This window comes from Nelumbo lutea, chromosome 1, assembly GCF_056320005.1.
Source record: "Nelumbo lutea isolate HS-2025 chromosome 1, American lotus-T2T, whole genome shotgun sequence".
In the NCBI taxonomy this organism is placed as follows: Eukaryota; Viridiplantae; Streptophyta; class Magnoliopsida; order Proteales; family Nelumbonaceae; genus Nelumbo; species Nelumbo lutea.
Window position 1 is genome coordinate 109,843,443 of NC_142684.1, and position 25,092 is coordinate 109,868,534.

General features: G+C 36.6%; 2 protein-coding genes across 4 annotated transcripts; one reads left to right on the forward strand and one right to left on the reverse strand.

The window, feature by feature from the left end:
* The first annotated feature begins 4,280 nt into the window (after nt 1-4,280).
* Nucleotides 4,281-12,905, forward strand: LOC148876750 (tobamovirus multiplication protein 1-like). Of its 2 annotated transcripts, XR_016106475.1 has the most exons (12): nt 4,281-4,706; nt 7,203-7,293; nt 7,505-7,557; nt 9,287-9,379; nt 9,482-9,553; nt 9,666-9,738; nt 10,000-10,045; nt 10,426-10,489; nt 11,187-11,240; nt 11,332-11,409; nt 12,208-12,415; nt 12,544-12,905. XR_016106475.1 is itself a non-coding variant. In XM_088967254.1 (11 exons), exons 1-11 carry the CDS (start codon nt 4,527-4,529, stop codon nt 12,304-12,306), a joined length of 903 nt encoding a protein of 300 aa, XP_088823380.1. In that variant the 5' UTR covers nt 4,281-4,526; the 3' UTR covers nt 12,307-12,539. The 2 variants fall into 2 exon arrangements, 1 of the variants encoding a protein (XP_088823380.1); XM_088967254.1 differs by lacking the exon at nt 12,544-12,905 and having other exon boundaries at nt 12,208-12,539.
* A 2,432-nt stretch (nt 12,906-15,337) lies between these two features.
* Nucleotides 15,338-22,271, reverse strand: LOC148876751 (cryptochrome-1-like). Of its 2 annotated transcripts, XM_088967315.1 has the most exons (6): nt 21,515-22,120; nt 20,668-20,886; nt 18,734-19,440; nt 16,270-17,086; nt 15,779-15,869; nt 15,338-15,693 (listed from the first exon to the last, which is right to left on the reverse strand). In XM_088967315.1, the coding sequence occupies exons 1-4, from the start codon at nt 21,825-21,827 to the stop codon at nt 16,334-16,336; spliced, it is 1,992 nt and encodes a 663-aa protein (XP_088823441.1). In that variant the 5' UTR covers nt 21,828-22,120; the 3' UTR covers nt 15,338-15,693; nt 15,779-15,869; nt 16,270-16,333. The 2 variants fall into 2 exon arrangements, with proteins under 2 accessions (XP_088823441.1, XP_088823432.1); XM_088967306.1 differs by lacking the exon at nt 15,779-15,869 and having other exon boundaries at nt 21,515-22,271.
* Nucleotides 22,272-25,092: the final 2,821 nt, after the last annotated feature.

The following is a 25,092-nucleotide window of genomic DNA, read 5'->3' on the forward strand; positions in this document are numbered from 1 at the left end:
AACATCTCTCAATGATAATATCAGAAATGATGATACCACCATTTAAAGATATTTTCAATACACACGGTGTGATATACTGTGGGACGTTGTGGGGCACTGTTAATCAAATTTTCCATTGACAGAGCCATTTGGAAAATGGGAAGACAGTATTACGTGTGAATCTTTGCCCCATCCAAAATTCATTCCAAAAGGCCAAAATGTTTTATGTGGCCGGTCGTAATACGTCAGTTTACGCGGTTATACAATTGATGAGAACTTAGAAATTGGAATTAAAGGTTGAATCAGGCTGTGTTTGGGTTGAAAAAAAAGGTATGGGAAGGTGACTAAATACAGCCTAAAGGTTTGGTCATTTAGAGTTTTTTCCTTGATGCCGTGTTTGGTTTGAAAGAAAAGATAAGAAAACTTATACAAGTCTAAGCTTTTCTTTCAAATCAAACACAAGCTTAATGATTTCACTAGCAAATCTGTTCTATATAAGATAAGACAGACATTCTGTTTAAAGTACCTATAACCTATGCTAAGATTGTAGTCTAGATAAAAGACCGCTGACTACCCTAATTATCCCATAGTATGTTTTTGAAAGGCAAGAAGTTGAATTAAGCTGTATGTTTGGTTGCAAAGAAAATAAGAGAAAACAAAATAATGAAAAAAAAAAAAGAAAATAAAACAAATATTTGCTTTTAGTGGGGACTGGGGCCACTTTTACTTTTCTCACTGTCTATTGTTTTCCTCTGCTTTCTCTACCTTTATAGGAGAGAAAATAAAATAATTCAGAGGGAAAATTTACCTTCCTATCTGCATTAATAACTTTCCTTGTTATCCAAACTAAGGTATTTCTTTCCATATTTCCTATTCCTTTCTTTTCAATAAAATGCTGTTCTAACTTTTTTATTGGATGAATAATGGAAAATTTTCTTCTAATTAAAAAATTATGGAGTTTCTAACTCAATAAAGAATATTAAAATAGATTTCATCCCAATGGTCAAAATTTTAATACGATATGACCTATATCATATTGGGAACGTGTCAATATAGGAAATAAATGACATTTGGGATTTTGTCTTAAAAAAAAATTATATGCTGTCGAAACATCTGATATGCAAGTTCAGGCATACAAGGTATATGGATACTTTTAACCTTTCCTCGTCCTTCTCTTGTGGTTTTACCATATATAGAAATAGAATGCCAATGTAAATCTTTTGGGTCCTAATAAAAATTTGTAATACAAAAGTATTTAAATTTGGGGTTGTTTGGAAGGTCTCATAAATTATTGAACCTTTGGTTTAAGAGAATGCCAAAAGAAAAAGAAACAAAAAGAAAACAAATTTTCTTCTGTCATGTCATGTGGAAGGGGCTGAAAATTTACCACGGAAGAAGGTGACAAAAAAGCTGCAAACTGAACAGGCACATGGAAGATTCTTGGATCACTTTGACTTTTATGCTTTTTGCAAGGAGATTTCTTTGCTGGATTTCTTGTCTAGTAAATCTGTTCTTTCCTGCCATGTATGTTGGTGTGTTGGTGACGAAAGGGCCCATTTCACATTTGTTGACTTGCAGTACAAACACGCCAATAACCATGTAGTCTAATGGTTCAATTGGCATCCCTCCATTTGAGAAGGCATGGGCTTGAAAGTAACAGGATAAGCTATACAAACAAAGGCATGTACAGCAAGCTATATATAGAACCAATCAAGAATGTACATGTCAGTGTTTCGTTTCGTATACCGGATAACCACATCCTATTTATATGAAATGCTGGTGTGTTCACTTAATTTATTTGTAACTTAATTAGGTTCAGTTTAAAACCATGGAAACACAGGTTACCAGTGCCCCATGTGCATGCGCATCTTTGTTACCCTAACACCACCGAGTTCACTTTTGCTACGCACAGGGCTAAAATATAAAATCAAATCATGTGGTCTTGGAACTATTGCAGTGCCCTCCTCTCATCTAAGGTTGGGCCATGACAGCAAATCAAAGGCTTTGATTTACTTGTTTCAGCGCAGGACAAGCATACTGTTGTAGCAAAATATGGGTTGAACACCACTGGGGCTAAATCTGTATCATAAGGCTATGTTTTATTTGAGGGAAAAAATAAGGAAAGGTAGAGAAACCTATACAAATTTTGTAAAGGTGTTTTACATCTTTCTTCCTTTTCTTACCTTTTCCTTTAAACCAAACAGAGCCTAAAAGAAAGAAAAAAAAATTCTTATAAGAGAGAGAGAGAATGATGTTACACTTCAATTTAGATTTTAGAGCCTTTTCATCAAACTGTAGCTCAATATTTCTCTACAACATTTCAAAAGTTTTCCTTTATTCAATTTTGTTTTATTTAAAAATGCAGGAAAATTTTAAGAGTTTCTGTACGTATAGATAGCCATGGATTGTTGGATAGGAGCAGGAACCCTTAAAACAAAGGACAGGTGATGAAGAATTTCTTTCATCGCTGATCTTAACGCATCCCTGGAGATTTTGGTGTTGGATGTGCTTTGAGAGGGGAGACATGATCTTATGTGGACCAATTTGTATAATCTGGATTAGTTAAACGCAATGTCTGTGAAACAGGTTATGGAACTAATGATAACATTTCATGTCAGCCATTTATGCCAAAGAGATCTTGAATGGTTATGGGTATTATCAGGGGTATTCATGAATCATGATCTGGTTTGGTACAGTTTAACGATTTCTAATATGGTTTGGGCCATTCTATTGGGCTTAATCCAATTAAAAAGCACAAACAACATATATGGCTACATACGGTTTGGAGTGGTTTCAATCTATAATTTATACTTTGGTACTTTGGTTTGTGATGTTGCATGGTTTGGTGCTCTTTGTTGGAGGACAGCTCAGATGTCGAGCTGGTGAAGTTGCCTGATCGAGCTGCAAGAGAATAGTATCAAAATATCCAGGTGGGCACTCGAATGATTAAGTTAGTGAAGAGTTGTTGTGAAAGCTAAAAAGCAAGCGAGCTAAATCGTGTGTACCTTTTTTAAGAAATGAGATGCCTTTATATAGGTGCAGGTTACTGTGGGTTTTACGTAGCACGTCCAAGATCACTGCTCCATTTGGTTCGGAGGTGGTTTCACGCTTGGAGACGGATTCTGCATAAAGCAATAGAGCTTATTTGGTAATCTCCAAAGTGGGCGGGATGGGAGTTAGCTCTATCGATGAGGCGACGTGATCCCGGAGGAGATGGAGATGATAACTCACTCGTGATAGAGGTCGCCCCGTTACAATGTGCAGGTCACCAGATGGACCCCGATCAGGTTGCCTCTTACACCGAGCTGACTAATTCTGGGGCGTTTGTAGGTTGGTCTGTCAAGGTGGGGTCGAGGCGGATAAGGCAGATGTGATATGTCCGAAGTTCTTTTGAAGTCATTGCCTACATGACGTTGAGGTGTCATGTGATGATTTCTGGGTGCCACATGCTGCGATATCACTGGAGGGTCAAATCACCCCTCATCCGGTTGATTTTCAAATGAAGGAAACCAAACCAAAACAATAAACCATAATTTAGAAGAATCCCAAATTGAACCAAACCAATTTCTACGTTTAGACTGACCCAAAATTTCAGTTTGGTTTAGTTTAAGGGACTGAACTGTATAATGAACACCCCTAAGCCTCAGGTATTCTACGACCGGTGTGAAACATTATTGGTTGGTTCCATGGCCTACTAAACAGCAATTGCGTTCAGTTAATCCAATCCCCAATTTGTGAGGGGACTTATAAGATGTTGGGGCATCTCTTGGGATTGGATGGAAGGTAATTTTAATTAGGTTATAAGTGGATTGGATTTCTTTTTTCTTTCTTTCTTTCTCTTTTTTCTATTAACGCCCCGACAACAATTTCAATTAACTAATAAATCTTGTTTTAATACACGAAAAAGAGCAGGCCCTTGAAACAAGTAAAATTTTATTAAACTCAAACTTGAATCAATTAGCAAACGAGCCTATATATTAGCAAACGAGCCTCACAAGTCAAATTTTATTAAGCTCAAGCTCAACTCGTGGCCGGTTAATGCAATAAACTCATGGCCAACCCGAATCCAGCCCGATATAACCCAATCCCAAAATACTTTGGATTGGGTTGAGGTTCCGGTCTAACCCGGCCCGACTTGCACCCCTAATAGTGGGCCGGGTTAGATATTGAGCTAACCGGATCACCGGCCTTCAATTTCTTTGCATGGCACGAGTCCCGACTCCGGTATGGATTCTGCATGCATGGCACGAGTCCCGGCGCCGGTTTTGTGATTAACAGCAAGATAGAGCTTATCCGTTAACAAGCAGAGCAGAGCCTGCAGAGGCGAAGCAATTGACGGCCGGACATGCCACGACGTCGGAGCACCCGTCGTTACCCAAAACGTGGCAACTTGTTTGCTGCATGTGTCCACACTCTCGTCTCTACGTGTCCTGTCGTTCATTCTTTCTTGTATTATTACATGTAACATCTGCACTTATTTTTGGTAGAAATAACATCTGAACTTAGTTGTTCACTTTAATGCTCACACTAGCTACTTAGATTTGTTAATGGCGTCGCTGGTGCGAATCGAACGCTTCGTCTTCAAGAACGGAATGTGGAATTACAGGGAAGTAGTCCCATATTCGTTCGACTGGTGGACGAATGAGAATGACAACTCCAAACAGCGACAGGAAGGCTTTTTCTACACTCTCTGCGCTTTATACGCCCTTGTTGCCTTCGTCGCCTTGGTAATTTCTTCTATGTTTCTTCGTATTTCTTTGAGACTGTCTTGTGGAATTTTTGAATGTTTCATGTTTATTATTGTCAAGGGTCGAGCGTATTAATTAAGATGACCAGGAGATGATGTATGAATCAGATTTGGGGAAGCTTAAGTACTGGGTTGGTATATATATATATACCGTGATAGAAGCTTTAGTATATGCAGAAACTGAGAGGCGATCGATGCTCTAATCTCTTGGTGACCAGATAGATTTGGAAATATGATTGTTTTATTTGTGAACACCTGCTTGAGCTTGAAAAGTTGAAATTATAAATATATAAATATATAAATATGTGGGAGTTGAGAATTCATTCTTGTATGAAGGAAATGGTTTACTAATCATCTTCCAGAAACTTTTCTAGAGCTGAGATGGCATAGGAAGAGTCGATATTTTGCAAGAAATAAAGGATGATACAGCTCTGTTTCGCAAGAGCTATGTTCTTCCCTGGTCGTATTACAGTGTAGTAGTGGTAGCTAGCTAATAGTTACTTAAGGCTTTATGCAAATCAAGAAATACCAAGAGGGGGATTTTTTTTTTTTTTTTTGAGGTAGACGAGGGTTATTTGTTTGGAAGTGAGGTAGGAAGCAAGATGATGTCTTCCCCACTTTATACGAGAGAGAATTGATGTAGGACAAAGGTGATGCAAAATTTGCATCAGCTTTTGGGATGCAAAATTCGCATCGCCAGTGAGTGCAGATGAGACGTACAAATTTGGTATGAGGTAGGAATGCAAATCATAATTATACACTAACAGATACAAAACTGAACTGGTGCAAAATTTGTAACTAGTTCAGACTTGCACTGCAAACAAAACCTAAGAAAAATTTCTAGTGGTTTGAAGTTGCTTTTTGATTTTTAATCATGTAAAATAATGACAGTAACTTTGTTGTAGTGCCAAAATGATCACAAATTAAGTCGGCATTTTGGTGAAGTTCCATCAAAATACTGTTTCTGATTGTTAGGAGAGCAGAAAATAGTTGCTTTTTTGGTTTCTGGGACACCGGAAATGATACCAAATGCCACCATAATCTCTTTATCTTTAAGGAAATGACAGAGTTGAGGTTGAACTGCATATTTATTCTATGATGTATTACCGACATCTTGTTTTTAGCATCTGAACAATAACCAGAAACCACCATTATACATTATGTATGTGTCTTTCATGTAGAAAGAAAAACTCTATTTTGGAGTTTTCTTAGCTTTTGAACTCTATTTAAATCTTCCGAGGTGAATTCTTTCCATAATGTCAACTCTAGGTATTTTACTGAAATGATTACTTAATTATTTAAGCAATCTATACATCTATTCGATTTCCACTGAAAACTTTAAATTGCAGAGACCTATTCAAGTTCAAGCTTACTGTAACTTAGTAATTAAAAAAAGTAAATAAGTTATTTAAATGAAATAGTGATTTGTATATTTCTTCTTTTTCTTGTTTGCTCACCTTTTCTTCAAAAGAGATATTGAATTATGGCATCAGAGTAGTGGCTTACTCAGAGGGTGTTTGCCAATATGTATGATTTTTTTTAAACAAAAACAATAGCTACCATCAGCATAGATTATGCTTTTGCTGATGTAGCAGTTGTATTTTGTTTTAAAAAAAATCATAAACATACCTATCAAAAAAAATTCATATATAGTGATGAACACGCCCTAGTAAGCCCAACCAAATGTGAATGTGACTTGATCCTTGAGATAAACACTAGTTGGAGAATGCCAGAGTTTACATTCAAAATTGTAAATGTTAAACCAGAACATGCTTAGTTAAGATTTGTTGGTATCTTTTAGTTGCACCCACTGTTGTTTTCTTCTTTCTTTCATCCTTTCTTTTTTCATCTGGTGGAGAATCACCTATGGATAAACTTAAAGCAGACTTTTCTCTTTGCAAGATTATACTTTATATTGCTTCCTTATCAGTCTTCACCTAACTGATATTAAGGGCCCGTTTGCTTCACAGTTGGAATTGGAATTATCTATTACGATAGTCTGTTTAGTTCAGACAGGAACCAGAATGGGAATTGGAATAAAAGCTGGATTGGGATTTCATTCCCAAGGGAGGGGGAGGGAATGACAACCAAAAAGGCCCTAAATGTTTTAGAGGGTTATTTAACTGCAGTCATTTCAACATTGCATACTTTTATTTGTCATTTAAGAGCTTAGAAATTAGTTTGAACTGAACTGATGTCCTCTGCCCTCTGTTTCTGTTGGTATGATTGACTATTTATTGGGGTCCCTTAAAATATTACCTTCAATTGGTTAGAGGGTATGTTCTTAATCTTGCTGTTTATTCCCAATTAAGTTGTTTATAAGCTGTCATTTTTTCTTGCACCTGGGTTAGGATCATAATGCAAATGTCTTCTTTGTTTCTAATTCACCAAAGCCAATCATATATCCTTTTTTATTTTTGTTCATTTCTTGTCCTGCATCATTGACATGAAAATCATTTGGGTCTGTGATTTACAGGTTCAGCTTACCCGGATTCAGATGAGAGTACCAGGATATGGTTGGACAACACAAAAGACCTTCCACTTGATGAATTTTATTGTGAATGGGTGTAAGAGACTGAATTTAATACTGTATACTACATTAAGGCTCAGTTTGGAAGCAGTACAAATGCAAATATGTTCAGCGTAAATACATACAAAATAATACAAAACATAAGGTTTTGCACTCTACATATTTGCATTTTTACTCCTTCCAAACTCAGCCTAAATGTTGAGTTTGTTTTCTTCCATGCTTTCTAAGGCTAAATTGCATGTTGACAGTGCGTGCTATACTCTTTGGACTCTACAAGAAAGTGTTTTTCCTCAGGCCAAAAGTAAGCTTCTTGGTCTTAGATGGCATAACCTATGGTCCTGTCTTTGGTGTTACTTCTATCTGAAGAATATGTATATCATAACTTTGAAGTTTAAAGTTTTTCTATTCTAAAGATGGAAAGATCCCAAGGGAAGCAGCAATCAGTTGTTCAATGATAATATATGTTATGCTATCATAATCTAATTGACTGGAGAAGATAGGATTTATAAGGTAAAGTGATATATCAGAAAACATTACATTTAATTTAGCAGATGCTCATGAAAATGCGATGATTAATAAAGTGAAAATTCTGAGAACAGAGAGCTGATGAAACACTCACGATACAGGAGATTACAGGCATTCCAACCTATCAAAGTAGTGAGGGAGCAGATAAGAAAGAGGTGCAAATCTTGTTAGAGTTGGGGATGCATGTTATATACAAAGTGCAAGAACAGGCTCTGATCTGTTTTCGACCTATCAATAGACCATAAATGGTTTGATGGGTTATTGCAGTTAGCATTGTAGTACTCTATTTACATTATCTCTTTCCCTTATTATGCCAAATGTTCATAATTGGAATCAAGTATATGAGCTTGCTCATCTGTTACTTCATATGTTTTCTGATTGATGCTAAGAAGCCACATAAGGAGTGCCTATCCTGGGTCACCTCCTTAAGTCAGTAATGTTTTTCATGTTATATGAGCATCACATACAAAAAATTGATATAAGAATATGGAAAATTCTGAAAACTAGCTGAAACTGCATATTCAATAGCCGTTCTTGAGCTTATACCATGCAATTTTACCATTTTGAGTGTTATCCAACTGGGAATAACATTGAGCATAAGATTAGAAACCTAAGCTTTTAGTGTTAGAGAAAGCCTAATAGGTACTTCTAAGAGCTATAAAATTGGGCATTGGATTAGAAACCTTATTGGATTGTTTATATTTGTACCAGCATGCAATTCTTAAAAGATAAGCCTCCGAGTCTATTCTTATGATAGCAGAACTGCAGACTAGCAATCATTCTATTGTCACAAATGAGAAAACTCAAATTCTTAGTTGTGATTGTTGACCACCTAAGTTGAGCTATTCTTGACCTGAAGGAGTATTCTCCAAAAGTCTTATTCTCATAAATCCTGCATGAGATACCATCCAGATCATAGCTGGATTAGGGGAGGAAAACCTAATTGTAACAATCCGCTAGGGTTGTTCTAATAAGGTTTCTTTAGCAGGGATTCTGGCATTCTGCTCATGCCAGATTTGCAAAGTCATGCACATTTATTTCTGCTTGAATGACCTTCATATGGTATACTAAAGAATTTTTGTTTTCACAAACATATATTGAGGAACAAAATATGAAAATGTGTGGACTTCCCAGTAATTGATTCCAATTGAGTGGCCCTTGCATGTTTAAAACAGAATGCATCAAGGTAATATTATGCTGGTGCAAGATCATAGTTTCAAGAGGTCCGTAAGTTCCAAGCTTAGAGGTCTGATGTAGTTCAACCTGTACATGAATGCATACTGCTGCAAATTCACCCAGGTGTTTTTACCATTTGTCAGCTTATGTCTGTGAACTTCTTATGAAATTCACCTTGCAGTTTGGACTGGACAATACAGAAGAAAGGTTCTCTTTCTCTGTTATAGGTTTAGGGTTTTCCAACATCAACTGTCTCCTTTACAAATAGTTGTTTAACTGATTCCCTTGTTTTTGCTAGTGTACTATCACAGAATTTAATTTTAGTACAGATATTTGAGATGATACTTCTGGATATCCCTGGACTTCTATTTTTCTCAACATACACATTGCTTGTCTTGTTCTGGGCAGAGATATATCACCAGGTACTTCTATTCTCAATATCATGATCTCTACTTCATAATTTATCTGTTTGGGTTTGGGAAATTGATATTAATGGGATGGTATTTTGATATTTTTGAGTCCAGGCTAGAAGCCTTCCCACAAATAAACTTAGACCTGTGTATTTTATTGTTAATGGAGTTATGTACTTTGTACAGGTATGGGATGAAACCTTTTGATCTATGAACTTGATAAAAGCCACATTGATTTTAAGGTTTCACTAGGTTGCTTTTCCTGTAGTCACTTTTATTAGTTTATCTTTTGTGATAGGTATGCATCTGGATATATCTAAGACTAAGTCAGAAGCCCATTGCAGTGGCAGTTGCTAAACTCTTCTTTTCAGGTCAGTATGGCTAATTTTCTTTTTTTCTTTTGTTTCAAAATCATTATTGCCAAAATTCTTTTCTAGAACTTTTTTTTGTGTGTGCTAAAGTGGCCTCTTAGTACATGAAAAGTTGATGATCTTACATTTTTCTGGATGAAGATATTTAACTTGGTACTCTGCTGTAAGATATAATGATAGATCCCTTTTCCATTGAAACATTAATTATAAGAAAGTAGAAGTTTAGACAATGGTGTTGCTGAACCAACTTCTCTATTGCAGTTATTTCTTTCTTTGCTGCTCTTGGATTCTTGATATATGGTGGAAGGTAATAATGATCCTTGTTAGTCTTAGTCGGCACGGGCAGATTTGTCTTTTTTCATTTTAATTCTTCTCTCCTATCTTCAGCTTATGTAACTGGGGACGTAGTTGTAATTTTGACTCTCAATGAATGAGAATATATCTTTGGGTCAACTCTCAAGAGATTGAAGATTTGAAGGGCTTCTCTTGATTGTTTTCCCTCTATGTCTTTCCATCTTTCTCTCTAATGTTTCTCCTCCTTTTCCCTTCTTTTTCTTTCTCTTTCTTCTTATTTTCTTTTGCTTTTCATGTCAGCACAATCCTAACTGGAGAAAAGAAGAAGAAATTTCTAAGTTTCTTTTCCATGTAAATGATATGTATGTTTGAAATTGTCTTAATGCCTTTCAGGTTATTCTTCATGCTGAGGCGCTTCCCAATTGAATCTAGAGGACGTCAAAAAAAGCTATATGAGGTTTGTAAACTGGGTGTGCATATTTGAATTTTGTTTTACCTTTATCCAGGAAGTGTGAGAAATGATTAATAGAACTGTATTTGTTGTTAGAGAATCAGAACATGTAAATCTACTACTTGTTTCATCATTGTTGTGGATATGGCAGTTAAGTAATTGCCATAGCCATAGGTCCTTTGTGTTTTGACAATTGTTTTAAGCGCCATATAATACTCTTTATTGTTTTACTTAAAAGGCTTTCATTTATTTATTTATTTTTTAATTTAACTTGAAATGACCTAACCCAACAGGGAAATCCCAGTGAAATGTGAATTAGACATCTTCAGTAGAACTGAATGTACTCCACTACTCCTAGAAGGTGCTTCAAACAAAAAACAAAGACAGAATCAGACCAGTTTCCAAGTGAGATTCCTCAATGCCCAGAGAGAGAGAGAGAGAGAGAGAGCAATTTCCTGTACTGCTTCTATTATTGTATCCATAATTCAACCCTATGGATCCCTAGGATTATGCTCTTCTTTTTCCTTGCACTCTTCCACTTATCAACATCCCCCTACTTTTGCTTCATAAATCATAATCCACAACCATATCATAATAAATTTGCTATAATTTAAGAACAATGATACTCCATCCCATCTTTGTTGTTTCATTTCATTCTGTTTTATGGTATACAGTTTGATTGTTAAACCCGTCTTCCTGGTAGGTTGCTTCTGTAACTGGGATTTGTTGCACATGTTTCTTGATAAGATGCTTTGTGGTAAGTTGGCTTTCTTTTCATGATTTTTACATCTATGAGTGAAACTTTTGTAGAGTGTAGACCCAAAAATCTTCATGGGTTTGTCTTGTAGGTTGCTTTATCTGCATTTGGCAAGCATGCTGACATTGATGTCTTGAACCATCCCCTCCTCAATTTTGTTTATTACACGGTAATCTCAATCTATTGATGGTCTTTTAATCTTTATGTGGCATTTATCTGTATGGGTGCAATATTTATGATGCATCATGCATTGGGAGGTGTTAGAAAAGGGAGTACTCCATCTTACTAATACTAGGTGGGTAATAGTTAAAAAAAATAAAAAATAAAAAATAAAAGAAACAAAAATGCACCAGCAGGGAATTGAACCCGGATCTGTACCGTGGCAGGGTACTATTCTACCACTAGATCACTCATGATTTTTACATCTATGAGTGAAACTTTTGTAGAGTGTAGACCCAAAAATCTTCATGGGTTTGTCTTGTAGGTTGCTTTATCTGCATTTGGCAAGCATGCTGACATTGATGTCTTGAACCATCCCCTCCTCAATTTTGTTTATTACACGGTAATCTCAATCTATTGATGGTCTTTTAATCTTTATGTGGCATTTATCTGTATGGGTGCAATATTTATGATGCATCATGCATTGGGAGGTGTTAGAAAAGGGAGTACTCCATCTTACTAATACTAGGTGGGTAATAGTTAAAAAAAATAAAAAATAAAAAATAAAAGAAACAAAAATGCACCAGCAGGGAATCGAACCCGGATCTGTACCGTGGCAGGGTACTATTCTACCACTAGATCACTGGTGCCTTGTTGAAAATAAGTTCTGTTATGTAATAGAAATTAAAAAGCGAGACGCAGATAGTGGCAGATACATGGTCTATTTTAATGAGAACTAGTGCCATCTTTTTCTTCTTGAATGCTGATTCATTTCAATCTCTAAATTGTTATTTTGGGCTGCGTTCAGTTGGTTGAGATAGTTCCATCTTCTCTGGTGCTCTTCATCCTTCGGAAGCTTCCCCCCAGGCGTGTCTCTGTTTCTGATCAGTATCATCCAATAGAGTGAAACGAAGAAGCTAGCAGTCATCAATTCAATGCCATCCCTCTCCCTCTATAGCTCTCATCTGCTGGAAACTCTTTTGACATGGTTTGGCTTGCATCAAGACTCAAAGAGAGTAATATTATGTCTATTCCATATAATTAAATCATGTAGTATTATGTCTATTCCCTTGGAAAAGAATAAGCATTCAACAGCGATTAATTATAAGGTGGTTGACATATAACATGCATATTTGAAAAGCAGGGGCTGGTTGCTTGGTTTAAGCAGCTCAAGAGTGAAGATAGTCTTGTGAATGCAATTGGCTAATCTATGATCTATCTACGGTGGTCAGTGGTGGGATGGAATTACCTCATATCTGCAGTGCAGTGTGCCCTCTGCCCTGTGTGCTGTGTACAACAGATTTATTGATTGTTTCTCTGAGAATGGAGTTCAGTGGACAATGGGAACCTTGCACTGCAGCAGTTATTATCATACTTCCTCGGAATTTAACCATGCATTCTTATTTCTTTCTTATGGGTTGAGGATTCGTAATTCCTCTCTTTTTTTTTTTATATATGTTTTGTGCACTGTTGGATTTCACATGGTAGATTAACTAGAAATTGTCAGTCTTGTGTTTTTAGAGAGAGAAAGAGAGAGACTTTGCTGGGGACCTGATATATATATATATATATATATAATGAATTTAAAGTTAAAAATATTGAAAGATCTTTCTATGGTTTTAGAAAAGATAAGTGAAACAAAGAAATATATAAAATACTAATATTATTGGGCCGGGTTCAGGTTTAGTCAGGCGTCAAAAGCCTGGGCCTGAGTTGGCTGAGCCTGAGCACGTGGGTTTAAAATTATGTTCAAGCCTGACAAAAAATGGACCAGGCCGGAGCCGGATAGCTGATTGAGCCTGAACCTGTGGTTTTAAAATTATGTCCAATACAGATTGGGCCCCGGTCCGGCCCGTTGAATTATCCGGCTATGAACAGGTCTACTTAATCTCAACTCGTTGAGGGCATTCGTTTGTTTGCAGAAAAGTAGAACTATTTTTCAACTACTACTTTTCCTCTATCCTATCAAAGGATTGAAATGACATTCTGTTCAAGTTGATTTTTGGCCATAAAAACTAGAAAGAGGACATTGACATATAGAGAACATCAAATCAAATAATTCAGAACTAAAATATCAAATGAACAATGCTACATTGATTTTCCTTTATGCACCTCAGGTCGGGTCACATACGTCAACATGAGGTCCCAGAAAGAAAAATGGCAGACAGTAATGCAAGGATAAGCCATGGTACAGTTGCATACTTTTTTCAACTTTTTATAACCCTTGAATTCATGGTCCAACTTCTACCCAAAAAAAACAATCTTTCTTTTGGGGCTCTTTGCACCCTTTTTTTTTGGGTGAGGATGGGGGGTAAGAGGGGTTCTTTGCACTCCTAGTGAATTTGACTTGCATTTTGTACTCCTTTTGTGCTTCACTGCATCTTGGGCCTGCAGAAAACGTAAAAGGTGTGCATTCCTATTAAGTAATATCAGTGAACGAGCATGTGCAAAAAGCTGGTCTCTATTTATAGAATTGATACAAAAGAATATTCTACTTAACTGATCCAAACCATCGTGGTCCATAGAATGTTTAGAATCTACAAGGCCTCTTGAGGAATTAAAGAAAATATTTCAACTTGTTTTCTATCTCCTTACTTATTAATAGAAAATTGAGGAAAAGTTCTTAACAAATTGTGCGAAATTACTTCTCTCTTATTTATGATTGTCATCATTCTAATTTTGGTAAAAATAGAATTTTAGTTCTGCGGCTTCTGCCATAGATCAGTTTAAAGCGATAAAGACATTCAACAATTGGTCCCAATTGACAAACCACCAATGAAATCCTACTTAAGCCAGGCTGAGTTACATTATTCATGAGCCTAAAAATGAAATCCAGGAAAAGCCTGGTCCATAGCCAGATGATACCTGATATGTTATTTTTTCTCTTGCTGCTCATCTTTATTTTTTATTGCAAAAATGTCAACAAACAATACATCAAATTATAAAAAAAACACATTAACAATTAAAAAACATAAAATTGAAAATAATATAAAATCTACCATATTTTTTTTTCGGAAAAGTACAGACAGGCTCAATGCAGAGTTTTGAATTCCATTGCAGAGCAGGGTGCATATGATCTCATGCTTCCCAATTTTGGAGGGATGCCAACACTGGGGTTGTATTGATACTATTGCTGTTTTTCCTGAAACATTTTGGGTTGTTCGATGCAAATTGGTTAAGAGATTTTTCAGATACAAGGGTTGTGTTTGGTACTATTGCTGTTTTTACTTGAAACATTTTGGGTTGTTTGATATAAATTGGTTAAGATTTTTTTTTTCTTCTTTTTTCTACCTGAAACATTTTGTGTTGACCAATACAAATTGCTCTTCAGAAATGCCAATTTGACATTTTAACATGATCAGCCTCACATATGCATTTTTCTAAGTGACTCTCAAATGTGATGTGACAACACATTTTTCACCAATTTGTACTGATCAGCCCAAAACGTTTCAAGTAGAAACAGTAATGGTATCAAACACAACCTGGGTCATCGGTAATCTCCCATGAATTGAATCATCAACATGATAAGATAAACAACCCAGTAGTGTATAAGAAAGAAGAGCCAGATTAAGAAACAAATTGTTGATGGATCCATTGGTTTGATAGATCATCCATAGACTCTTATGGTTTTCTTTTTCTACCGTCGGAAAATAAACTTTTCTGTCAACTTTTAAGCATTAAAAGTGAAATCTTTAATTACTGAGCTAACAATAGTAAGCCTGTGATGGACAGCATCACTAAGGAGAAACGAATTTGTTAGGGTGCATAGGTTTTTTGTGCAGCTTACCAGGATACAAGTTATCAGACTGGATGCTACACTGCAAACCCTCAATCTTGTCATCGCATAATTGAATCAAGTTATCAAAATCCTACACAAGTTAGTTATGTGACGTGAAAAAAAAGAAAACCAAGTATAGAGCAAGGAGGCCTCAGATCACTTAGGCATGGATGGTGGCAAGTGTACCTGCCTTCTTCATAAAAAACGAGGCAACAACATGGTTTTATTATATACCACACCTTGGTAGCACTCTTCTTTCCTTAGGAGAATACCAATAACTATACAACAGAGCTATATATGATACAAACAGGAAAAGTAAAAAAACGGGGACAATGAATTGGATGACTTAGACCCCCAGTATCAACTTTGTATTGCAGACATTTTGGTTGGAGGTCGAAATGCAGAGCAGAACAAGGAGAAAGATATGGAGAACATTGTAAATTAGGAGTTGGTCCATCAGTAGACTAGCCTATGGTGTTAGGTAGCACAGCATTATCTGCCTCCCAGTTTCTTGTCCTGCAGTTTGTAAATGTTTTATCTGTTAGCAAGGTATGAATCAGATACGTTTATGAAGAATGCAAAAAACAATTATGTAATTTACCAAGATCTTGTTGTAGTTGTAGAAGGGCAACCCCTTCCCCTTTTCAATCATGCTCAGGGGTTTTATCGGAGAGATCCTCAAAAGTTTTAAGCTAAATGATGTGAAAATAATTAATGTAAATAAATTCTAAGATATATTGAACAAATTTATCTTTAAAAACATGACACCAAAAGACATGTAGCTAAACGATTTTACACCAGAAAAAATTGGGGGGCTTCCAGGGGAAACCATGTATAGAGATAAAGAAATGCTAAAATCAAATATAAGAAAGTATTTCAAGATTCTCAGTAGTGGAATGTATTTAGCATCAGAACTATTCAAAACAGTTAAGAGTTCTGGGTATCAGAAACATAACTCCTACAGCTCAGGGTTTTTAAATCATTAGCCCAAACAATTAATTAAATTGGATCACATAGAATTGCAAGAAACACCAAAACAATTAACAGGGGCCTATCCTAGTCCAATTGAATGCTCAGGAGTTAATTTGTTACCAAGTTTGCAAAAGCTGCCTCCAATTCACTAGTTGGTGGGACTGAGATGTCTCTGCATATAAGATCAGCTTCTTCCAAGACCACTATTTTCGCCCACAAACCACTCTGAATAGCTAGAACTAGAAGCGGAGGGAGCTGAAGGAGACCAAACTGGAACTAGGCCCCCATCTCTCCCTTTTCTACCACTATTGCTACTTGAAGATTCTGTGGAGTCTTCAACATCTTGTAGCCCTCGTGTAGCATTAAACAGTGGAAATGTGTCATTGTACCTAACAAATTGTGAACCACCTTGATTTAATGTTTCTCTCCTTGAGTCCAAACCTAAATCTAAATTTGCTGGTACTTCTGGTCTGCTATCCCCAGGCAGGTATCTGAAATCCACAGAAGATTCCTCCTCTTCAACTCTTAGAAATGAAGTCATGCTAGGGACCATCTGATCCTCGTATCGTTGAATCATGGTTGCTGGGTTGTTCCTGATGGGCTCACGTTCCACCTCCATTTGCACATATTGAGGGAAGGCAAATCGATGTGAACCAGAAGAGTCCCCAAGTCCTTCCTCTGTTCCATTCTCAGCTGCAGCTCTCGAAGCTGCTTCATGCTGCCACATCTCCAAAATAGCTTCCTGCAGTCTAGATTTTGCTGCATCTATTCCTATAATGGGTAGTGGATAGTTAGAGCCCAATTCCACCCCAGCAGCTTGAAGTACAGATTCTGGTGCATCCCATGGGTGGTGTATCCATTCAGTAGGTAGCCTAGAAAGTTCAGGAAGCCACCGTCGTACATATTCACCTTTTGGGTCAAATTTGTAACCTTCAAACTGTTAAAGACCAAGAAATAAATATGAGAAAGCAGAAATTAATCAAGTCAATGTACAAAAAAAAGATTAAGCAGACAAATCATGTAACCCAGTTGGGCACTGGAATTTGCATGGTTTCTATTCTTTAACAGTGTCTTTAATGCCTTGCCAAATGAGAAACTATTTCCATACATAGTATGAGTAGAAGAACAAAGAAAATAAAAATTTAGGATATCATAATCATGGAATGCAGGGGTCATTGCTTGGTATAATGGTAAAACCTTGGGCTGGCAAGCATGAGAATGCTGGTCCAAGTCTGATAGAGGCCACTTTAGTGCAAAAAAAAAAAAATGCCAAAGGTTGGGAACATATCCAGTCTACCCCTCCCAAGACCACAGATAGCTGAGACCAACATTGGAGAATGGCCTTTATAATTATGGAATTTCATTCAACAAAAAGAAGAGACTAAGCTGTATTTCCCTGACATCCATTATTCTTTTTCTTCCTTTTTTTTTTTATAAAAAAAGAATCCAATCTATGACATTATTTGAGTACCAGTACTCAATAAAAAGAAAAACACAATTGTCCATAAATGGGCTTTTTGTATTGGATGGTTTATGGTTATAACCATCCAGTTATAATTCATTTTAGAGTGGCTGACTCTTTTGCAGGCATGTCCTTGTTTACCATGCTGCACAAAATTTCCTGGTACAAGTATTTCCTACACCTATAATGCAGGTGCAGATGGCAAATGCATTATAGCTGAATCTTTCCACACAAGCTCTTATCTATTCTTACCTAAGGCCTACACTCATCATCAATAGGCACATTACTCAGCAGGCTACCACATGGAAGGTTTATAGTCCAATTTAACATAAGCATAGGATATTGCTCTGTTACAAAACTAAAATGGAAAGCTAGCCAATGAATTCCCATGTGTCTAATAACAACAAGGTGAACTCTGATATCTAAACCATAGTCCATCAACCAAGAAGGTAATGATATGAATGGACCTATGATACCCAAAAACCTTCACATGCCTAGTTTACTGGTATCGGGCACGATATGTACCAAAGTAGACAGTTGACACCAGATACTGCATGGGCAGTTCTAATTAAATTTGGCAAGAAAATATCTAGACAGAGTCTGCCTGAAACTCCATTGTCACTATCCTTTTATTCAAGAAAAAAAAGGTCCTAAGAAAGACAGCTTCAAGGACCAGATACAAAAACATTCTACAGGCATATAATATAAGGGGTACCAGTACCCATATTCATTGGGAGTACAGGAAATTGAGAGTTATATCCCCATTTCCTGTATCCATGTCAATATCCATATTTGGGTATCATAGGCTTGGATCAAATGAGTAACGCCATAGTGTCTACTTGTAAAGGGCTTGTCTATCATAAATATTTTTCTCCCACAAGCCATATCCAGAAGCCTAGCATGTAGTCTACAACAGGGCAGACAAGCCCCTTTGCCTGAGACAACTCAGCTTTTTTTTTTTTTTAATCCCATTCTCTTTTTCCTTTTTGTTGCCACATAAAGTAGTTAGTAGAGATCATGTGCATTCATGTGTTAGTGCTTCTCCAGAAGGCCATGGAACATTAGCCAAACCAAAAAGGGAACCAAACTGAGCTAGAATCTTGAAAGACAATTCATCTGCACCTGTGGGTTATCTATGCGGTCCAACTCCCGACCATCAGGCAGAGTCCCAGATATATATTGCCAACCAAGAGCATCACTCTCTAAATCTGCATCCAACAAGGTATCCCAGAAATACTTCATCCCCCATCTCCATGGAAGCTGTAAAACCTTCACAAAAAAACTAGCTACCACAACTCGTATTCGATCATGTAACCAACCAGTGGCCCAAAGCTCTCTCATGCCAGCATCAACCAAAGGATAACCAGTTCGACCTTGCCTCCATGCCTTGAAATAGTTCTCATCAACCACCCAAGGGAAGAACTTAAGGTGTCCAAGAAGAGGCCTTTCATGACTGTAAGGATGGTTAAAACTCGTGTATCTCGAATACTCCCTAAGACCGATAGACTTGAGAAACAAGTTGACACTCTCTTCACCTGTTTTGTTCCCTTCATTGGCCCATATAACCTGTTTGATTCGGACTAGATTGAAGACTTTCCGCACACTCACCTCCCCAAAATGTAAATGTGGTGAGAGAAATGACGTTGTAGCGCTATCAGCCTTCTTACGGTTTACAGAGTACTCAACCAATGGTCCATTTATGAAGTTGGTTAGAGCCTTATCAGCACTGCTCCATCCAGGTGACCATGCGCGAGCAAGAAGTGCATTGCTTCCTTTCTCTGATTCATCCTCAAACACTAGAGTGTCTGAAGGGCATCTTGATAAATCACCTGAAAGATTGCAAGGCACAGTTGAATGTAAGCTGTATGCACAAAAAGTAGTTGTTCAAAGAATAACAACTAAAAACAAACTGTATTATACACTGATAAAGTAGTACACAAAACATTTATATATACAAACAAAACATATTAGAATTTGTTTTATTGTATTCCTCTGACCATAGAGTAGATTATGGAGATTTTGATTAAAAAAAGGACTGGATTAACCACATTAGAGTTGACAATCAAGTTAAGAAGAGAACCACTAAAAATCACACACACATACATAAAAAGAAAAAGATTCTGTGGATGCTATTTACAGAATATGCATGATGAGAAAAGTTGGGCCGTTTTTTTTTTTTTTTTTTTTTTTTGGGGGGGGGGGGGGGGGTGCATTTACACTTCACAATAGAGACCTGGCCTTGGAAACCCATTTTCTTAATCAATCCAAAGTTCAGTGGCAATTCTAGACAATGGAAATGAGTGGTTTCCACATCTAGACTCAATAACCACACCGTTCGAACAGCCCCTCACAACCTTGCATTGGAATATCTCCCATGAAATAAATCACCTAAGTATGGAGATATTCCCAACGTAAGGCTGTAAAGGCTGTTGGAACGGGCTTTGCCCTGACTGAAGCTGGACTCCACCAATGGAAGTATATGCTAATTGCCTTTTTCTAATATAATATCATTCATAATGTACAGTTGGTTAATCAACTAACTGGGTCTAAGCGCAAAATAAAACCAAAAAAATAAAAGGAAATAGTAAAAATCATAAATATACTTTTGTATGTCCTAAATTCTGAACCACCTTGTGGTATAAAAAGGGTGCAATATAGGTGCTAAAAAAAGGTTGGTTTACAGCTAGTGAGCAACACCGTTTATAATTAATAGAATTTCAATCTTCTCAGAATGTGCTTTATCTTCACTGTTGAGCATTTCTTACTGTAATCTCCATATATGCTAAGCATTCCTTTGACAGCTCCTGCCCCTCACAACTCTTACTCTTTCATCTTTCTTGAATTTGACAAATATAGGAAGATTGGGTAACCTTTATGTTCTAAAGTTTATTCCCATGCCACAGTACAAACCCAACTTGACAATTGATAACAAGATAAACAAAACTTTTAAGTGTTAGACATACTAAACAACACTATAATTAATCCAATTTAACCTACAGTGTTTAGGACTTGCTATAAAATGAAAGATTAAGTAGTAGGCCTGGAGGAAACCAAACCTGAAATTATCTTTTTAGGAGGGAGCAGGGGTGCTGCTGGATCATAAGGCATGCTAAGGCACTTATTCCAGAAATCCACGAAGGTGGTGAATGGGCGACCATCCACATCTTCAATCTCCCATGGCTCATAGAGCAAATCTGCATTGAAGGAACGGACAGTTATGCCTTGAGCGGACAGCACCTCCTTTGCTTGGTGGTCCCTAACAAGTGACAAGGGATCTGCAACACAGAAATGAAGTTCTCTTACATTTGAACTTCTACTCAACAAAACAGGTTACAAAGTTATCGACGCTCTACTTCCATAAGTAGTATACTGCAAAATCACAAATAAATAGGTGATATGGGTAGCCACTCGGGAAACATGATAGAAGAAGAAAAGATGGGAAACAACATAGGAAAGACATGAAAAAAGAAGCTGATTAGACCAATAGAGCGAGATCACACATTCACACCAGATAGCAAAAAGTGTATATCAATAAAGAAAAGAAAGGAGATGGGCATTCTTGAAATCCAGAACTCAAAAGACACGCATCCCAGACATCAAATAATTCTATAATAATGAGTAACAGCACTCTGTTGTATATAAAAAGAAAAGAAGGAAAGAAAAAAAATCATTATAGAAGACCATTTACTGTAAACATCACAAGCACTATTTGAACACTTTTCGCATTAATTGAAAAAATTAAATATCATATCATAACACTTCCCAAAAATTAACAATACAAGCATATTTATTAATACAAGTTACGGGCAACTTACCATTTCCATTTTCGGCAATATCAGAGAGAATGTTGAAAGAAAAAGTGATTACAAAGAAAAACAGAGAGGAAAGTAGAAAGAAACTTACCATAGAGGTCATTGAAGAAGAGCTGAGTAGCACCAGTGGATTTGACAACCTCTATGAGAGAAGAGACACTATTAGTAGACCTCTTCGTGACAAGAGAAGTACCCAGACTCCTCAAGGTAATATCAAGGTGAGCCAAGGTCTGCTTGAGCCACCATCTTGAGACCCTGCCAGGATAATAATGACCCTCTTCCTCGGGTGCCCATATGAACACTGCGATCACAGCCCCTGCCCTCACACCAGCAGCAAGAGCAGGGTTATCCTCGATCCTCAGATCCCTCCTGAACCAAACTATGCTGCACCGGCCACCTGACATCTATCCAACAACCAACCCAAAACACAACTCAAATCTCTCAATGAAATATCATCTATCAATCTGTTTAGTTTTTTCAATTTTTACTTCATATCAAGAAAATGATGGCAAATAAAACCCAGTTGCATCGGACTTCTCAATTCATATACTCCAGATCCTTCGATTTTTCGTGCATAAAGAGAATAGGGTAGGGGATTACAAGAGTTGTCAAGACTAGCTGTGTTCTTATCCGTTGCTTTCATTATAACTTAACCCTTTCTAGAAGATAGATAAGAGGAAATCATCTTCTTCTAAACATTTAAGAGAAGAGTAATGGTTAATCTTTAATCATTAATGGGGACAAGGAGGGAGGGCCATACCAATGTGATAGATGGGCAAATTGCAGCCACAGCCGATAGACTGACAGCTCTCTTTTTTCTCTCTCCGTTTTTCTTTTCCTTATCCAACGCGACAAAACATCCTGCCACAACCTTCCTCAAATTGGAATTTTGTGAAAGGCGGTTTGAATTTTTACCTATTTTACTAGTTTTGTGGAGAATTTCTACTCCTCTCTGATGCTCTTGCATCCGATTGACGATCCATAAATCGGGCCCGACGACACACGCGCCGTGTCGGATACGGTACGATAGATTGGACCTTGCCGCCCACGACCTATAAATATTTATACGGGAAAATCTATGATGCAGTAAAGAGATGACATCCAAAGAGTTTTGATCAATCAAAACCCACCCATCATTTTTCATAAATAACATTTCATTGGCAATCACATTTATAATTATAGTTAATTAGTCAGACGTTTTTCAGTTATTATATCTTTTTCATATCATAGTCGAACCCTTATTTATACATATAAAATATATAATATATTAATATATATAATTTTATTTTCAATTTTATTATATTATTTCATTTTATTATTACATATATAAACAATTGTATACATCAAAATTCATATAAAATAAAATTTTAAGACATTTTTTTATTTTTTTCTATTTTGTTAATTTACTTAAATTCTTTATAATTTGTTTCAATTTTTTTAAATATCCTCTCATGGCTTGGCCCAGTCCGCGGCCCGGTTTAACCCAAGGCTTGGCCCGTGACATGGCATGGGCCTGCATGGACTTGAGTCGTGCTGAGTTGACCTCTTGAAGTATCCCAAGGTAGGGAAGCACAATCCTTGTCGTGAGCCACCCATAGGTCGTGTTGTGACAACCTAGCATGACCCGGTTTACACCTCTATTGAACTTGAATTGGGATTTACTCCACACAAAGCACTCCTCACACCGACCTCACAGTCACATCACACTATGTATTGGGAACATCTCCCCATGAACATCATTTAATGTTGGTGTCACAAATTTGGATTTGCGCTTCATAAAGCGCACCTCACACCAACCTAACAATGCATCGCATCTATGCATTGGGAACTACCCATGAATATCAAGCCCATCAAATGTTCTCCATCCATGTTTGAAATGCATCGTGGGGTTGGTGTGAGGCATGCTCTATGATGAGCAAATCCGATCTCCAGTATCAAAACGGGTAGAGATTTGCTACTAACCAAACACTCCCAACACTATCCCAACCAACCATTGCAACAGTACATTAGGGAATTCACATCTACGCCCCATAGAGGGTGCCCCATAGCATATACCAACCGTTATTGGGAACATCTCCTTCGTCACTCTTGGGTAGATGTTCCTAGGGGTGGATTCGAGCCAAATACTTGGCTATTCGAGTTCAACTCACTGAAATTGTGTTAGGCTCGAGCTCAATTCAAGCTAGAGACTTGAGCTTGTTCAAATCTTGCAAGTTCAAGTTCAAGTTCAAGTACAAGCCAAGTTTTTTCTCAAAAAAAATTATAAATATATTTAAAAATATTTTTTATTTTACATGCAAAATATTAAGAATTATAAAAATTATTTATTATTATACATATAAAAAATAAAAAATATACATATAAATTTTTTTTTATTTTACATACAAAAAATATGAATTATAAAAATTATTTACTATTATACACAAAAAAAATATTATATATAAATATTATTATATATAATAAAAATGATTTATTATATATATTTATATATTTATATGTATATGTATATATATGTGTATGCATGTATATAATACAAAATTATTTATTTATTATATGAGGCTCGATTAAGCTTACAAGTCTCATAAGTTGAGTTTATTTGGCTCAAGTTTGGCTCGATTAGCAAATGAGCCTATATATATCAAGCTCGAGCTTGATTTAAACCAACCCAGACAACGAACCTAATATGATCTTAGTTTTCATGGCCTGACCATCCAATCTGGTCTAAGACCCATTTGGTTTGCAAGAATAGGGGCCTGGAATCGGAATAGCCCAACTGTTTGGTTGGGTAGAATTAGAATTTCATTCTCATTTCTGATATAATGTATTCCCCTTCAAAATGAAATCCCATTTCAACTAATTTCAATTCCAATTCTGATTTCTGTATGATAAAAATAAATTATGAAAATAGACCATTCGGATTTTAGTTCTAAAAGATCTTGATTATGATTTCGATTACACTGCAACTAATGACGATGAAGATATTGAAATTTCTAGGAGAGTCCACCTCTTTGGTTAGTGATGGTTTTCTCCACTGTAATTTTGCAACAACAGACCAAGTTTTGGGCGGTGTGCCAATTTTTGAAATGGACTCAGATTTTACAGGTGGCCTGATTTAGGTAACAACCTTCAATATGAATGGACCTGGCCTTCCACGTGGCTCTGACCTTCCACATGGCAACAAATTTAACCATGTTAGATCATAGGTGGCTCAACCAACGGGGACCTAATAGCTGCCCCTCCAAGTAGATGCAGCCAGCAATTGCTGGGACTCTCATAGGGTGCAAGTCAGGCCGGATTAGATTGGGTTGGGATTGAGTGTGTCCGAATTGAGTTCAGGTTATCTAATTCTTTTTGGGCAATTATAACTGTTCAAATCTTCTTTAAAGTTTGATAATTGTATTCATCTTTCCTGAATTTTATGACAGTTGCAAATAGATCCCCTTTGTTTGAATCTTCTAACAAGAGACAGAAAAGTGTCCAAAATATACCTATGCAATTATTATTAGGCTGATTTCTACAGAAAAAAAAAAATTACAAACTTTACAAACAACAGAAAAAATAAGAGAGCTTAAAATCCCCTAATAATAGAAGTGTGATATCTCTCTCTCATTTTACCAACCATGTGATTCATTGTTAATGAGTCGTATTTGGACTTAGAATAATTAGATT

Bases quoted from the DNA above. Each gene is read 5' to 3' on its own strand.
- LOC148876750 (XM_088967254.1), top strand. From the start codon at position 4,527: ATGGCGTCGCTGGTGCGAATCGAACGCTTCGTCTTCAAGAACGGAATG. The intron at 4,707-7,202 runs GTAATTTCTTCT...TGTGATTTACAG, and splicing joins TTGTTGCCTTCGTCGCCTTG to GTTCAGCTTACCCGGATTCA. The intron at 10,490-11,186 runs GTTTGTAAACTG...TCTTCCTGGTAG, and splicing joins GTCAAAAAAAGCTATATGAG to GTTGCTTCTGTAACTGGGAT.
- LOC148876751 (XM_088967306.1), bottom strand. From the start codon at position 21,827: ATGTCAGGTGGCCGGTGCAGCATAGTTTGGTTCAGGAGGGATCTGAGG. The intron at 20,887-21,514 runs GTAAGTTTCTTT...TCTGTGTTGCAG, and splicing joins CTTCTTCAATGACCTCTATG to ATCCCTTGTCACTTGTTAGG. The intron at 19,441-20,667 runs GTTTGGTTTCCT...GCAATCTTTCAG, and splicing joins TCCTAAAAAGATAATTTCAG to GTGATTTATCAAGATGCCCT.